Source organism: Manis javanica, chromosome 9 (genome assembly GCF_040802235.1).
Source record: "Manis javanica isolate MJ-LG chromosome 9, MJ_LKY, whole genome shotgun sequence".
Taxonomy (NCBI): Eukaryota; Metazoa; Chordata; class Mammalia; order Pholidota; family Manidae; genus Manis; species Manis javanica.
This window is the reverse complement of record NC_133164.1, coordinates 14404092-14421052: the sequence shown is the minus strand read 5'-3', so window position 1 is coordinate 14421052 and position 16961 is coordinate 14404092. Positions and strand designations below refer to the sequence as shown.

The window sequence follows — 16961 nt, the reverse complement described above, 5'->3', positions numbered from 1 at the left end:
AATAGAAGACAGTGTCTTAAAACAGTATTTCTTCTCTTGAATTAAAGATAGTGGAGGGTGCATGCATTGTCTGTGGGAATGTAAATTTGCACAGCTGCTATAGAAAAGAGTATGGAGGTTCCTCAAAAAATTAAAAATAGAACTCCCATATGATCCAGTAATTCCACTTCTGGATATTTATCAAAGGAAATGAAAACACTTTTTTGAAAAGATATATGTATCCTTATGTTCATAGCAGCATGATTTACAATAAGATATGGATACCAACTAGATGCCCATCAATAGATGAATAAAGAAAACATGATATATAGACACACACACACACACACACACTAAATACACAATGGAATATTAGTCAGCCATTAAAAAGGAATAAAATCTTGCCATTTGCGACAACATGGATAAAGCTAGAGGGTATTATGCTAAGTGAAATAAGACAGAGAAAGACAAATACAGTATGATCTCACCTATATGTAATCTAAAAAAAAAATGAAACAGAAACAGACTTGTAAATACAGAGAAAAAACTGGTGGTTGCCAAAAAGGAAGAGAATTAAGAAGTGCAAACTTCCAGTTGCAGAATAAATAAGTCATGGGGGGATGTAATGCACAGCATAGGGTATATAGTCGACAATATTGTAATAACTTTGTATAGTGACAGATGGTAACTACATTCACTGAGATCATCATTTCATGATGTGTAAATATATCAAATCATTACGTTGTACACCTGAAATTAACATAATATTGTATATTGATTAAAATTCAATTAAAAAATAGTTTTACCTAAAAAAAAAAGGTAGTGGAAGTGGAATGGCTTCACTAATACCTCTACGTAAATGCATCTGAATGTGTTCCAGCTGATCCTCTTCTCCTCTTGGCCAGAAACAGCAACCTCCCCAGCGATCGTGAGAACCTCCTGTGAGAACCTCTTGTGAGAACCTCCTAGGGAACCAGGAAGCGAATAATTTTGGGAAACACTACAAATCACCTCCTTCCTTTTGATAAGTCAGAACACACATTATTAGCATGACGAAGCCCTGCCCAGATACCCAACTTAACTTTGACTCCTGGACTCTGTTGCTTATGTGAAGCTGTTCACAGCCCTCGGAAATAATATTTTGCAGAACATTTAAGAAACTGCAACCCAGACACTTTTCCCCCTCAGATCTCCTTACTGAGAAAATGAAACTTCTATAAAGAACCTATCGCAGAATGACACAGTTAGCTAATTACTGCCAAGTGCCCACCTTCCCAGGCCCTGGCTCCTGTGACCCTGCCTTATGTGTTGCACCTTGTCATCACAGTCTATCAGCATGGCCAGCGATAGTATTAGTCCCATCTGGTAGAGGAGGGCACCAGGGCTCAGGGAGGACCTCAGGATGTTGGCATGGCACTGAGCTGTCCCCAGCCCCATCTGCCACCTATCTACACACTTTCCCTTGGTAAGTGCAACCTGTTTCAGAGCTTTAAATACCATCTTTGGACCAATGATCCAAATCTACATCTCCGGGCATGACCACTCCTTGGAGGAGAACCTGACCTTACTCTCATGTAACCTAAGGCCCTTCTCCCCACATTATTCCCCATTGTTGTCTCCCTTATTCCAAATATAAGGAAGAAGGTTCATTAGGCCTCTGTAGAAATGTGGTGCTGGGCCTCATGAGCCACAGAACTCAGTCCAACTGTACTGCTGCGTCTAGCTGTCTAACCGTGCAGCAAGCTCAGAAAGCAGTCTCAGATGGTCCAAATGTTCTGCACAGAATTCCTTCAGTCAACCACTCCATGAACCCCATGTTTCAAAAATATGTTGTCCAGCTAACAGACTGTACATATTAAAAATGAAATTATTAATTCTCACTTTGTAAGTCATCTAAGTTATGTGATGGATAAATGTTTTTAAGATATATTCTCTGCATGAGAATCACACAGGGAGTTGTAATCATTCCCAAGCAAGTTGATGCTCAGTTCCCTTTGCAGCTTTTCCCTTTAGGTTTTGTAAAATTCTGAAAAACGGCTCTTGATTGGTACTTCCAGCCCAAAAGGTCTCTCTTCTGAGAATTCCCTTTTTCTAAGAGTATAATGTGTTGAAAGACCTTCAAGATTCCTATCTTGACATATTGTGATAGACTCTTATGTAGGTGTCCATCTGATTAGGGGGGTAGGTGTTTATTGCTTCCATAATAGTTAAAGTGAGAGTTTTCTTCACTTTGGATCATAGGCCCCAATTTCTGCCCCGAAGCCGTCTTCAAAATCCAAACCTGACATTAATAACGAAAAGCTGCAGGTTATATTGATTTACCTATGTTCTGTTATTATAATTAACACTGTCAAAGGAAAAAAAATTAAACAAGTGGTAAGGCTTCCTGATAGGATGAAATATCTCCTCTGGATCACTAATATTCTTTCAGGGCATTTCGTGTTCCTTTGATTTAACTTAAACCAGTGAGCCAGGTTTTTCTCAAAGGGCAAATTAAGATGGTCTGTTAACTCTTTCAGGGGCCTGCTTCAAGAAATCTCAGCAAGGCCTTTAGTATTGTTTTGCCTTAGGCTTTCTACTTTTTAAAAGTCAGCTGTCATTTTCCAAGCAGTCCAAAATAGCACACTCAACAGAACCCTGGCGCTTTGGAAATGTTAATGCCCTCCATCAGCAACGACCTTGCCACAGGGAAGTGATTTAGGCACTAGGAGAAAAGGGTCCACTATCTTTATCACACTGGTTTACACCATCCACCTCAGAAATGGTGTGAGAAAATAATCAATAGTGTGTTAAGACCAATCTCAAAGAAGGCCAAGACAAAGTGCCCTGCTCTGCAAAATGCTGAGTTGAAGAACTTTTAAATGCAACAAAAGAGAAATTAGCTGTCATGGTAAAACTAAATGAATTGTCTCAAGATGGAATTTGTCATTGGGAATGGCACTGGAGAGCTCGTTGTGTACTTCAGTGGAATCCCATAATATGCCTGATGAAACATACTTATTTTAGGGTTAACGTACAGAATCAAGTAACAAAACTGAAAGTGAACATCTGTTCAGAATGCATTCTAAACATACACACGCAAGGTAAGAACTATCTGACGTAAATAGTCCCAAAAACTTTACAGGAGAAAAGTCTGTAAGAGCTGGAAGCAAATCCTGTGTGGGACTGGAAGAAATAGAAAGTTAAACTTCACTGAAACATCCTGAAAATGTTATTATATATCCTGTAATTCTAGGAAAGGCATTATCTCTTGAAAACCAGCAGAGAGTACAAAGCTTCTAAAAACAGTGTCCCAACACCACCCTGAGTGAAATCACTGTGGAAAAGAACTGGCTGCTTGGTCCCTAGGATCATTACAATAAAATGTTTGATTTCCCACAGCAACCTTAATTGTGACATGAACAGCTGTCAACAACAAAATTAAAGGAAACTGTCATTATATAAATCTCACCACACTTGCTTGTCCTATTTCCATACGGTTGCTCAGGAAGAGTGTTTTCGAAGAATTCTCCCAGTGGAGGTCTTCATTATTAAAAGGGGAGTCACCCAAGGTTTGGGCCTTACATGCTATACATGAAAAACATTTGTCATGATAACAATAATCCCAAACAGATGTTTATTGAATGCCAAATGCACGTACATGAAAAATCTCTGGGACACAATTCATTTAATCCAGAAATCATCCTATAAAGTAGCTATTACAATTTCTTTTCTTAATACAGACATTCTCATTATTTGTGGTGGTTTTGTTTATAAAGTCACTGCAAACACTGAGTTAGCAAATACTAAACCACTGCTCCGAAGGAAACATGGGGTGAGGCTCCTGTAAGCTTTCAGTCACATTTTTGTCCAACCAATGCATAACTTTGTTTTTTGGGTATTTCTCCTTTAAAGACACCTTATTTTAAAAATATTGTTGACTCATTAACTGTGGAACTCATGGGCAACAGCACTACATTTCATGCCTGAATAAGGTTTATCTAAACACACTTATATTCTCCATAAGGCACATCACAGCCTTCTAGGGCTTAGGACCACTAGACAGCACCTCAGCACTAGGGGGCCACTTTGAACAAGGAAATTGCCAAGTAAAGGCACAAAAATGTGAAAACAATATATAGGCCACAAAAGAACATTTTCAGCATGAGAGCGCCAGCGGGAGGGCGGATCCTCCCCTGCTCACCTGCAGCTGGGAGCGCGCATGCCTGGCAGCTGTCTGTGTCGCCTCTCTGCCCATGTCTGCTGAAGCGCCTAAGTATTGATTTGGAGGTTACGAATTAATTTTAGCAAGTAGGAAAATTCACACATACAGAATCCATGAATATAGAGAAATGACTGTATATATTGAAAATCAGAGTCAGGGCATCGTGTCAGTTCCTCCATATCTGTCTAGGTAATTCTTTCTGTTATTTTAATATGTGTCTTTGTTTAAATGTAGAGATCAGAATTGATGGGAGAGAAGAGTCTCATGAAAAATGTGGAAGCCTTTGCATCTCACACTTCCACGCCATGGTCTTCAAAAGAAACTCAAAGTATAACATTCTTAACCTTTTGATGGTTCTTCCAGGTCTTTCAGGGATGTGGCCAACCCAAACCTGCTCCCGCCCTCCGATCTGCCCGCTCGGCTCCTGAAAATTTTAATACACGGTTCAGACCTTACAATCCTGAAGAGAGACCTACAACGGCTGCAGGCACGAGCTTGGACCGGCTGGTGAGTTCCCCCAGATTGATGATTGTGGGTGCTTTCTGTTACCAAGGTTATTCTACAGAGACGTGATGGGATTCTGAAAAAGTTGGTTGCTGAAGTCCTATCATTCTTATTTCTGCTTTGGGTCTTAATTAGAATATTGAAAAGTAATGAGATCGTCCTTTTAGGTCATGAGTTAGATTATTTAAGAAGTCTTATTATTAATCCACTCATGCAGTGGCCAGATTTTCAACTTCATATTTCTTCTGAAATAGCAATGTGAAGATTAAGTTACTATATCTTCCAGAGATATAATTATAATAGCACATTTCATCTTCTTCATCTGCTTTGGTTATTTATTCAATTACGATACGATGGAATTTTCTAGATGACTTCTCCTTATATGTGAAGTTTTCTGTTTGAAGGACCTTGCCAAGAGACCCCAAATTAATGTTACCACCGTTTTTTCCTTTTGTGTGTCTTTAAAAAGTTGGAATCCTTGGAAACTGTCACTCTAGGACCTATTTAAATTGTGTCTGGGAACCAAATGGTATCTATATCAGCAAAGCAATTTGCTTGGAGAATACAACCATAAACATAGTATTCACAATCCTTTAATGTTTTAAAAATCAAATCTTGCTATAAAAAATTAAAAGCTCATAATTCCAAAGAAATACTGCCCGATTATTTCCAATGCAATTTATAGTACTATAAACAATCTATATACCTATAATTGTTAGTGCTGCTAATGTTGCTTTGCCAATTATTTTGGTGTAAAATTAACAGATAAAAACCTTAAGGTCATAAAACACTTGAACAACATCTGATTATGTTATATAAACTCAGATCTCAAGGGTTTCTGATTATGAAAATACTTTTATTAGTCGCTGTTATAAAGTACTTTATCATTTAAGTTAATACCCTTCTACAGTGTAGAACTCATAAGATTAAATTGGCTGAGTATGGCCTTGAAGTAAGTATATCTCAACATTTCTCTCTGTAAAAATGAAGTGTATTTACAACATAAAGGCCTAGGCATGAAGTGCCAAAGGGAAAGGGTAAATGGAACTGATACCCACTAAATTATGTTTTAAATTTATTACTGTTTATTAGCAAATAAAATTCCCTCTTTAGCGTAGGTTTTGAAAAAGGAATCATTGGGTAATTGCTCCCACTCTACCTTGGTTATATCTAATATCTATTCACAGCTTCAGGAAATTTAAAATAGTCACCTTTTTTTCTCTTAAACAACTGATCAGAGTCTGCCAAACAAGCAGCCAGTTGTTTTAAAGAAATGATGTTTCATTAGATTCCATTGTTTGGGTTTTTACTTTACAAATCCCTTTATATGTCAAAATCCTTTTTAACCAGAGCACAGGTGGTATGGATTTGATCTCCTCTCTCTCATCTCTTTTCTTCTGTATCTTTCCTCTCATTTTAGTTGGCTCTTGCTTAGTTACTAGAATAATTCAGGCTTTTTGGAATTTTCATGAGCTCTACTTAAAGACTAGGGTATAACACAACACAAATAAATCCTAGAGACTGATTGTAAAACATTGTGCCTATAGGTACTGTTTTGTTCACTGGAAAATCTTTTAGGAGGGTAGATCTCATGTTACATGTTCTTAGCACAATAAAATAAAACTTAAAAACAATCGGGGTACATTACACACTTAGTTAAAATTGCGCTGAATTTAATCAATATAATGGTATTTATGACTACTAATTAATTTTTTCCCTTGAAAATAAAGCACCATTTTCTCAGGAGAAATACACACCCACACACACACACACACAAACAGGGAAAGCAGAGCAAGAAAAATGTTTTTCTCAAGATAGCAGTATTTTTATAATTTAGCAAGACCTATATATATATATAATTTGAGAATTTCACATGATACCTAAAATCTGACAGATAGGCAAATTGGAATTTGAACCTTTTCTAAAGGAACTTCATTGGTGATCTTCAAAATGTCCCAAATATAAAGATCTTGAAGAGTGTAAGCAATTAGCAAACCGATTTAAGTTTATCTATTTTATGCATCCCCCAAAGCATATTTTTACAATTATTTTCTGAAGGAATTAGTAAATGGTTAATTATATGATCATGAGTAAAGACCAAGGACCATACTCTGTGCACAAGGACCAGATTCAGTGCATAAGAATTTAAATCAGTAAGTCAATTCTATTCTAAAATATTCTCTGACCACTCATAGTATGTTTTTTCTCACAGGTGTAGTTTCAGGCTCCTGGGGAAGAGTGGTTTTATTACTTTTTTATTGAATTGAATTCCCAAATTGTAAGAATTAGTAATTTGGAATTCACAGCCAGCTATAAACCTATCTGGAGTTACTTTCCCTGCCTCTCAAAGCAAGGGACTATTTCTACATTACAAGGAGCTAGACAAGGTTCCTCTCCAGAAACCCAAGCTACGCCCAGGCTCACATCAGAATCTGCATGAGCTAGGCCCAGCAGAATATCAGAATCTCCCTTTGCAGCCCTCGGTTCCCCCAAAGCTTTCTTCCCTTTGAGAGATCAACAGAGTTCCGAATAGTGGACAGGTATACCAGTTCCCTGGACACACTGTACTCTGCAATAGTTAGACAAGATCATCTTCAAGATATGTGCATTGGTGAACTCCCTTGATGGGCCTGCTAGCTATTACAGCCTATTTTGACTACTTATAAGCAAGTCTTACATTACCTACTCTTGTTTTAATTTTCCCCTGAAAAGAGATTTCCTGAATATCTATAAGAAGGGTGTGCCCCAGAAAAGAAGGATAATTGGAAAAAACATGCCTTAATATTGCTAAGTGTTTCAACAGAGAAAATGCTTCAAAGGACAGCATCATAAGTACATCCCAATTACCCAGCCCTCCTGCAAAAGAGAAAATAACTACACAGCTCTCAGAAAGCTACTTCTTACTACCATTTAAATTTCTACCTGTGGTATTAACTTTGGGATCTGCTAGTAAATGTTCTTATATCAATGACCATAAAGCTATTTTTTGTGTGAACTGGTAATTACGGGGTTTGTTTTAGAAAGAAAGCTCCTGACCCCACGCTGGGTAAACTGCTGCTGAAACTTATATAAAATAATTGAAAACAAAACAGAACTCTCTTAAAAATACATACATTTTATCATTCAACCTCTTTTACATCTTTAAGAAACTTGTAAATTCTTTTCTAGAAAACCTTTGTTCCTCTAAAACTATATAGGCATAAAAATCAGTTCAGGTAGTCGGTGGCTTTCAGACATACTACCCTAACATTATTTTTATTGTCCAATAGTGAATGAATATATTTGTATACATTTAGCTGCTGATGGAAAGCTCTCTCATCAGAGAACATCACAGTCCTTCCTGCCAGCAGCCAAGACTTGTTGAAGATACAAATGCCATTAACTAATTTGGTTAACAGACTACACTTCTCCCTGTCATCACTGCTCATCCTAGCAGCCCTCTGTCCCAGCCCACTGTTACTGATTTTCAACCACATTTTCCAAGAGGCGATTATTTGCAAAAGATTGGTTCTCTTCCTTTTTTCTTAAGTTTATGCTCTGTGAAGTCTCTTAAATAATTTTATATAAAACTGTGATTTCTTTAAAAGAAAGTTTCATTGGAACTTCACCAGAAATACAGAATATAAAAATAAATCAACACAAACTAACTCAATTTTTAAGATCTGAGCACACAGAGATATTTCAGATTATCCTCTGGAAAAGGCAATTAGTTGTAAGGCTCAGAAAATTAAAAGTACAACATGCTAAGTAGTTCCTGGGCACACTTGGGCAGGAATGTCTGTTATTTACTCCCGCTGATTCATTAAAGCAAAAATTTACTTTAAATGGTGTCTCTTAGAGGAATATATTTAATAAAAGTAGATTTAAAAATAAAAATAAAACCAGGCTTGGAAGTCAACTCATCAAGTTGGTGATGATTTAGACCAATGAATCTCCAGTAAGTATTTAATAGCTGACTGTGTGCGGACTTCTCAAATATTCTAGAGGTCATTGTGAGGGAGTTTTGGGCTGGGAGGGTGGAATGCCAGCCTACTAAGCTAAACGTTATACCTATGCTGTGCTATAATGTATAGAATAATCTCTCTTTCTTTTTCCTTTAAATTTTTTTCCTCTTGCTTCCCAGAGGATTGTGTGGAGGACAATGCAACATAGTGTAAGCTTTGATCTTCTTATTCTTCCTCTCATCCCCATTTGTCTTTGTATGGCCATTCTGGAGAGTTCCTGCGAAATTCCACCTCACTTCCCCTTTCCAAATGGTCTAGAGAGCAAAGTGAACACTGCGCATGACCGACGGGTTTAGTAACTTGCTCTCTGCTTGGTATTTATAGTTAACAATCACTTTGGTATTCTTACCCAATGGCAAAGTTTCCAAGCTAAGCTTTATGCAATACTAGCTCCTTTGGTGGCTGATTTAAATTCTGTTCCAATGTTCAGGCTCAGTGTAGTCGGCCTGAAAAACTAGCTCTTCCCTGATAGGATATACTGTTTTTTTCCTTCTTGTGCTGACTCCCTTGCTAATAGTGACAACAAGCCAACGTCAAGTATCATGCAGAAGGAGCTAATTTTTCCAATAGCTGAGACAGGACATAGAGAATTTAGGGTTCAGAAAAAGTTTGCTGTTTTCTCTTCTTTTTTTCCTACTTAAATTTGCTGCTATCTTTAATTTAAAGCATTCAGGTAGCAAGTACTGAATATTTCTTACTACAAAGTGGTTTGTATTGGGGCTGAGGACAAGCATGCCCAGGTTACCTTACCTGGCTTTATGTATTAACCATAATAGTCGGTTAAATTGTCTAATCTGCTTTTCATAATACCATTCCCTGCTGGGAAGGCCCCATCAAAACAACCTGAACCCTGCAGAGCATCATGAACCCAGGAGAGAAGCTGACTCTCGCCTGAGGGGCACGCATGTATCCATGCCGCACACCCACGGCGAGCTGGTGCTGTGTGTCGGCCTGGCCTTAAATTCAGGCAGCGGCAACACTATGTCTAAAATTCCTTCTTTAAGATTCACTTGTTTAAAAGGAAATTGTCCCTGAGTAGCATTCCCATTCATCATTCCAGCTCTCTGAGCCCAGGGTAGTTTGAATGAGCTAAGAAAGTTAACAGGTATATCTGGAACAGGAATACTCTGGAGGGAAGGTCTTGAGGAAGGAACTGGGGAGACAGCTAGCTTAAGGCCTCCTGATGCTAAGTGGGAAAAAAGAGAAAACTTCCTGGGTGGGACAAGTCAGGTTCTGTTAGTTTGTCCACCTGATATCCTTGGAGCAGCTCCAGTTCAGACAACATGTGCCTGGCCCTCCCCACATCCCCTTGTATCTCCCGATTTGAAGGCAGTTAAGCCAGTCCAATCTGCTTATCTGATGGTTATCCTGAGCCTTGTAGCTTTCCCCTAAAAGAATGACTTTCCTGAACATACCAGAAGGAGTGTAAATCATAATATCATCACCCACCCCACCCTGTCTGCTGAGCTTCCCTGCTTGCCTCTTAAAATCTTCCTTAACTAGGCAAAAAAAAAAAGTCTGTTATTGGATATGATTCTTCCAAAATTACAGTGCAACCTCTAAAATTCAATGGTTGGCTACTGGTGATAAATATGAATTGTTGGTATGATTATATATAGATTTAAGTATCTGAAAAATATCGGATACATACTTTATTTTATTGTTCTGAAACAAAATGGACAAAGTCACTTTCTGGCCTGATTTCCTGCCTTGATGGTTAATCCAGTTGCAGAGTAAAATGCTGGCCGTAAAAATGTCCTTCCATGCCTCTTTGAGGCCATTTTGGTGTGATTTAGGAAGTCTTGGTTCTAAGGATGTGGGAAACTGTCTGTTGTTCATTTTAAATTGCCATAGCATTTCATTGTCACCTCAAAGGATTCGGCATCCGGCTAAATCCACTATTTTGCATTTCAAAAGGATGTCAGGCTGTGTTTAAGAAACTGCTTTATCATCTAGAGCTTCAGCCACTTTCTTTAGGTGAAAGTGATGTTTCCCACCTTCCACACCCAACACACACACACACACACACACACACACACACACACACGCACACACTCTGTATTTGCTTCACCCAAGCAGGAAAAAGTAAAACCTCTGTAACAATAGTAAACCCAGATTCTCCCCTTTAATTAGTTTTCTAAAGATAAATGGGTCGAGGCCAAACTGGCTTTCAGCCTCTGCTGCAGCTGAATAAATTATACCCCATTCACCCTGCTAAACAAATGGCTACTGCTCAATCCACTTCAGATTGTGAACAGCCCAGTCTTGCCTGGACCAGCTTTATCTATTTGCTGCAAAACCCCACTGAGACACCCCAGTTTCATTTTCAATGAACCCTTGGTAATAACTGCAGCAGAATACAGCGAGCTTTCAAAGCAGGGAGAAAATACAAAACATTAAAATCAAACCACCCAACTTATTCAGTCTCAGTTTCTGCACTTCTCTGGGCAACATCAGCAGCATGTGGTAGCTGAGGAGAGCCGCCTGACACAGGCTTCTTTCCTTTCGGGAGGCTGTGGTTGATGAGGCCCAAGTGGGGATATCATAAGACACACACACAGAATGATGGCTTATCTCCAGGATATTCAGCTTAGTCCACGGACTTGAAGGATGCACAAATCTACTTCAATGGCCTGCACTGTGGTAAACCTGGATGGAATGCCTGCTCCTTATGTGGAATTTTCAGCTCACACCCCATGGACAGTGGACTATTTTTACATCCTTGAGAAGCTATTCTTGCAGGCATGTGGAAGAACAGTGAAAATAGGATGAGCACAGACCTCTCCTTCAGCTCAGGCAAGGCTCTGTTTAATTGCATTTGGGTTTAAACCACAGGGAGAAAGAAAAGGAATCACCGACTGGCTGCTTAACTCCCTGGGAGATGCCAAAGTCCATTCCACACCACTGCTCTAAGACACATTCATAGAATCATATGGACTCTCAATGAAAGAAAGTCAGACCACACATTTTAAAGGGGCGAAACTTCTGCACAGCTTAGTTTATGTATAAGTGGTCCAAAACTACTTTGGGGGTAATTTTGCCAAGAAAACCATTTCAACTCTGAGTTGTACTGTCCTTTGTCTCTAGAAACATTAAAGCAAGACCTTTGCTGATCTATGTCATAAAAATGAAATGTTACACTTTCAGACCCTAAATATGGTTATACAGATTCTATATCCATTTTATGGTATGTTAATAGGCTTATTTCCCCCCTTCAGACATGAAAATTTCCTTCAGAATTCCTGGACATCACCTAAACCCTAACTGATGCTTCTATAGTATCAGTTAACCAACACTGTACTTACTGAGTTTTTTTCTGTTGCATAGCCCTTAGTAAAACTAACTACCATGTATGACCTACCTCACAGCATGCTGTTAGTGTTAGCATCATCCAAAAGGCAAGAGTTACTGTTTGCAAAGAAAACATTGCTTACCAAACTGGTTAGACATACTGTGTCTCCTCCAGGTAACAGTATCTAGCATAAAGCCTCATAAGCTGTTGGCATACAGGACACAGGAATTTGACTTTGTAGTCTAAGATAGACCACACCAACCAAGAATATAAGGAAGGTACGTTAATAGATGCATCGTCATTGACCAAATATGCAACCTGAAAGCATCTTTGATATAAGCCATATCCAATAGCTTATTTTCCCTTCTTGAGTCAAAACATTTTGCCCGTATCTAGAACATATTAAACAGAAATTTTGTCATCAGTTCTGAAGCAGTCAGCTGAGAAGTTCCATCCACATGCTCATTCACAGCATTTGTCCCTTAGTCATCAATGGAAGAATTCTTTTGGTGAATTGATTATGCTGAGTAGACAAGCCATCCTAACCTGCTCAAACCATGCCTGTTAAAATATGTGGTCATAAGAGGCATCAGTTGACACAGATCCTTTATTAAATTATTTACTGAGCAGCTTAAAGAACCTTTTCTTCATCATGGAAAATCTGCAGTAGTTTTTCCTCATAGCTGTCAGATATGCGCACAACTCCCAAATGTGATGTTCACACTTATGAAAGACAGAGCTGAAGAAATGGGATATTTCAGAAATACCAGTTTTGATGTATTTGCTGTATAATCAATCAGCTTTTAACTGACTCTGGAGCCTATGGAATACATTTTAAAGCACAGGGAATTTGGCTATTCCCATAACATACTTGGACACTCTTTACTGCTAGCAATAAACCTCAGGCATAAACATTGTAGAGAAAACCAGATGAAAAAAACCTGTTTGAGTGAAAATTGACTTCCCTTCATAAATGTTAAAGATGGAAAGATATCTCTAACACACAATAATTTTACTACTCAAGGTCATTCATGGACATTATTGTCAAAGACTGACTTCATGGGTATGTTCTTACACCTGAAAGACTGGCTAGGCAATTAAAAAAAAAAAGTAAACACAGGTTGAGAATAAATGAACTCAACAGCTGAAACAGCACCAACATATTGCTGGCTGACAAATATTTATTTTTTCAGGTTGGGTTTCTGCAATATGTTTAGAAGTTTTCCAATACTTTGTCGATCTAGATGAGCCAGGTTAGGCAATTCGGCACCTACAGACTACCCTCAGAATGGCTCACAAAAACATACGTTTATTTCTTGTCCATGCCTAGTGTCCATTGTGGGTTGGCTCTAGGTCAGCTACACATGATCAACCCACTCCAGGAGCTAGGGGGACAGAGCAGCTATTATCTAGAATTCTGCCTGTTACAGTGGTTGGGGAAATAGAGAATATGACAACAGTGGCTTTTAAAGTCTCCACCTTAAAGGGCACAGCACACTATTTGCAACTCATTGGTCAAAGCAGGTCACATGATCAAGCATACTGTCAAGAAGGCATGGTGTGTGTCTCTGTCTCACACAGAGAAAAGTGAGCATGTTAGTGAACAGTAATATGATCAACAACAAGCACATATGATCAAGACAAGATTTATAAATTGATAAAAATCCATTTCATTATTCTCTCCAACTCTAAGACAAATCTTACATGAAAAAGAAGAGAAAGTCCATCATTCATTCAACAAATATTGTGCACGTACATGAACCAAGTATAGATGACTAGGACATAATCAAACAGCTCACAACACCTTGGGAGATGACAGACAAAACCAGCCATAAGTCAAATCAAACCATGTACTGGTAAAGATTGCATTTAAAATTTGCTAGAACTTTATGAGAATTCTAAGTGCCAGCTATAAAGGGAATGTCTACATTGCCTTGGAAAACCAGCGTCTTTTTCTACGTCAGGTTGATTTTTAGGTCAGATACCTGCTTTGCCTACCTGAACTTTGAATTCAATCATAATTCAACCACAGCAAGGCAGTCCCACCCCAAATCTTAAGACAGTATCTCAAAGACGATTTAGAAACTGTTGCCAGTAAGTAGGAGAAAAATGGCAACAGAAAAACAGAATGAGCAAAGATGTATATTACTGGCATTTAAATGTCTTTTCCATTCCAGACTATATGTGCTTTAAATGAGGCTTTGATGTTGCATAGTGTGAGTGCTGCACCTGTCTGACTTGGTGTCATATTTATTTAGGCAAAGCAATTTTTCTGCTCTTCTCCTTTCTGGGTCAGCCTAGTTGGAGCAAATTAAATTGTTCTCACTCTCTCTTTCTTTCATACATCATCATTTCAGATCACCAAGAATTCGAGCTCTGGAACCTGCCCTTATCTCCTTTTACAGTATCTGTTTATTTCTGCACAGCGTTCATGAAGGAGAATACTTTTCACAGGTTAATCAGGGAAATTGCACAGGCTGACAGTGACAGCAAATTTATCGATTGCAATGAAAGTCTCAGGAACGTTTGTGCCTTTGGCTTCCACGTGGAATTATTTGCAAAATTGCAGAGGTCTGGTTCAGCTGGGGGAAAAATTACAATGTAAATTCATAAATTATTTATGTGTAATGAGGCAGGAAAACAATGACTTTGTAAGTTTTATTCTAAGGGATTTGACCTAAGAAAACTCCCCAAAGCAGCCTGCATTCATTTTTGTGAAGAACACTCATCTCTGCTCCTGAAAAGCCTAGCATTTCCTTTGCTGGCTCTTTGCAGCTCCTAGAGTGCTAGAGAAAAGGGGTAAACACGAAGCGGCTAGCTCAGCCCTGGGAAGAAAACAGAGAGCCAGCAAACTGCCTTAATTGATCTCCTCACATAAAATCCAAAAACCTAGAGGCTATCTTTAGTGTCTGACATGTCCACACAGAAATGTTTCCAGTTACTCAGGAAAATCAAATCTCCTTTATACAACAGTCTTCCAGGAACAAGAAATATTTCATTAGGATTTTAATGGTGAGGGTTCAAGGAAAAGGAACTCTATCCTGTCTTTTGTCAAGGCTTCTAGACAAAATAAATACAATGAAAAGCTCTTTAAAAGTATTTTCATTAACAAAAAGTTTTCCTTCTCCATGACTTTGGGGTGTAAGACATGAAGTGAATCTTTAGGAATGTTTTTTGAAGAAGCTGACTTTTGATAAGTTTGATCATGGTGTGACAAGGAAGGGCCGTGTGTGTGTGTGTGTGTGTATGTATTTTTTTATTGTAATACATTCCTTGTGCCTAATAGTAATAAGTGAAAAGTCCAGAGATGGTTACAGTTACTTACCAAATTTCAGTTGAAGCATGATGCTTTTATGTACAGGTCTGTGATTCATCACTACTTTTTAAAATTCAGAGATACTTAGTTGTGAACAAGATGTGACCACCAATTCCCAGCCTCCAACCCTCCCTCACATTTGTTCTGTCCTAAACGTGACCCTCCCACAGAGAAGCACATGGGTCTCTGCTAGATTGTGCATGACTGCTATTATTATTAATCATAAACAAGAAGAGCATCTCATTGCAAAGATTTCAATGATTCAGCAGGATTTTTTGTCTCTAACACAAAGCCCATAGGTAAACTCCTCTGCTCCAGCCCTGGGTCTTTAGAGATGGTAGTTGTATCGGCGTCATGGCTGAGCATCTGAGACCTAAGGCTACAGAAGCTTTTCTCGGTGCCCTTAGGACTAGTTGCCAAGGACTAGACAACAAGAGCGAGCTACCACTGGCTTCTACATTGGGGTCAAATAAAGTGAACGAGGGAGCTTCTCTCTAAGATAATGGCCGTATAGCAAGATGACAGTGGAAAGTTCCAGGGTAAACATTTGGGAAGCAGATAAGGGATTCGAGTTCTACAAAAGTATTTGGGAAGCGCGCTGCTGAATGATGGATGAAAATCACTGAGAGGGATGACGGAGTAGGGGGAGAAGAGGAACTCATCGCTGAGAGCTCTGCACATCTCGTGGCCTCACATCACCACCGAGGACCACCACTGAGAGGCTTTTGTAAAAACATTCAAGCCAGACACGGTAAAAACACTAGCAGAAGACATGAAAAACCCAAATCAAGTGGCTGAATCCGATGTGAAGGTGAACAGCATCTGAAATAGCCTTGCTTTTTTTTTTTAAACTCACTTGAAGGTGAAAACAGGGATGTGTCATCAACAGTAATTTAACTGTAAAATGATCAGTCTTGGAAAGTGGACCTGGTGGTGGGGACTGACATGAAGGATCTTACAGCTATTTTTATCTTCCCCACTCTTGACCTCTCTCTGTTTAGAAATAAAAGGAAAAGCAGAGGCACAAAATCATTAAGATTTGCCCAGTGACGTGGGAACCACAACAAGTACCCAGGTTTCTTATTTCCATTTCTACCTGGATTCATGTCCACCAAATTGTCCCACCTGCCTGTCTTACAAAATATCGTGTAGTTCCACATGGAAACAGAATCCGTCTAACCACTGATCCTGGTGCAGCAAATAAGAAGAATGTCTCACCTTTGTGGAGTGCTTCAGAATAGACAAAGGGTTTGCATACATCGTACCTTGTTGGTAAAACTGGAAACAGCCAGAAATGGCTATTTGATGTTTCCTTTGAAGCGACTTCCAGTGTTGGCTCTGTTTCCAAGGAGCCTAATGCTGCATTCTTGGTGTCTGTGACATTCCTACTGCCATCGAAGTCCAAGTAAGAGGTGAAGGCATTTTAGAGGGTTTACTGCTCTCTTGTCTCTTCTTTGTTGCTCACAGTGTTTTCATGAGATCCTATTGGGGGTCAAGGGGAGAGAGAAGGGAAGGAAGGAGAAAAGGAAGGAAAGAACTACCCTTTTTGATCATTAGGGCTATTTAGGGTGCCCAGAGCGACTGCACAGCATTCCTGGTGGGTGCGGAGGACAGCGGGGAGAGGCTGGAGCAGAGGGAGGCGGGATCTGGATGCTCCCTGCG

The 16961-nt window shown here is 39.1% G+C and overlaps 1 protein-coding gene across 2 annotated transcripts in view; it reads left to right on the top strand.

The window, feature by feature from the left end:
• Nucleotides 1-16961, top strand: part of GPC6 (glypican 6) — a 1055520-nt gene that overhangs the window by 967513 nt on the left and 71046 nt on the right. Inside the window, exons 6-7 of one of the 2 annotated variants that reach the window (XM_037024936.2) lie at nucleotides 4547-4690; nucleotides 8811-8840. In XM_037024936.2, the coding sequence (XP_036880831.2) occupies nucleotides 4547-4690; nucleotides 8811-8840 (174 nt within the window). The remainder of the gene's footprint in view (nucleotides 1-4546; nucleotides 4691-8810; nucleotides 8841-16961) is intronic. The other variant, XM_037024937.2, reaches the window with a different exon arrangement.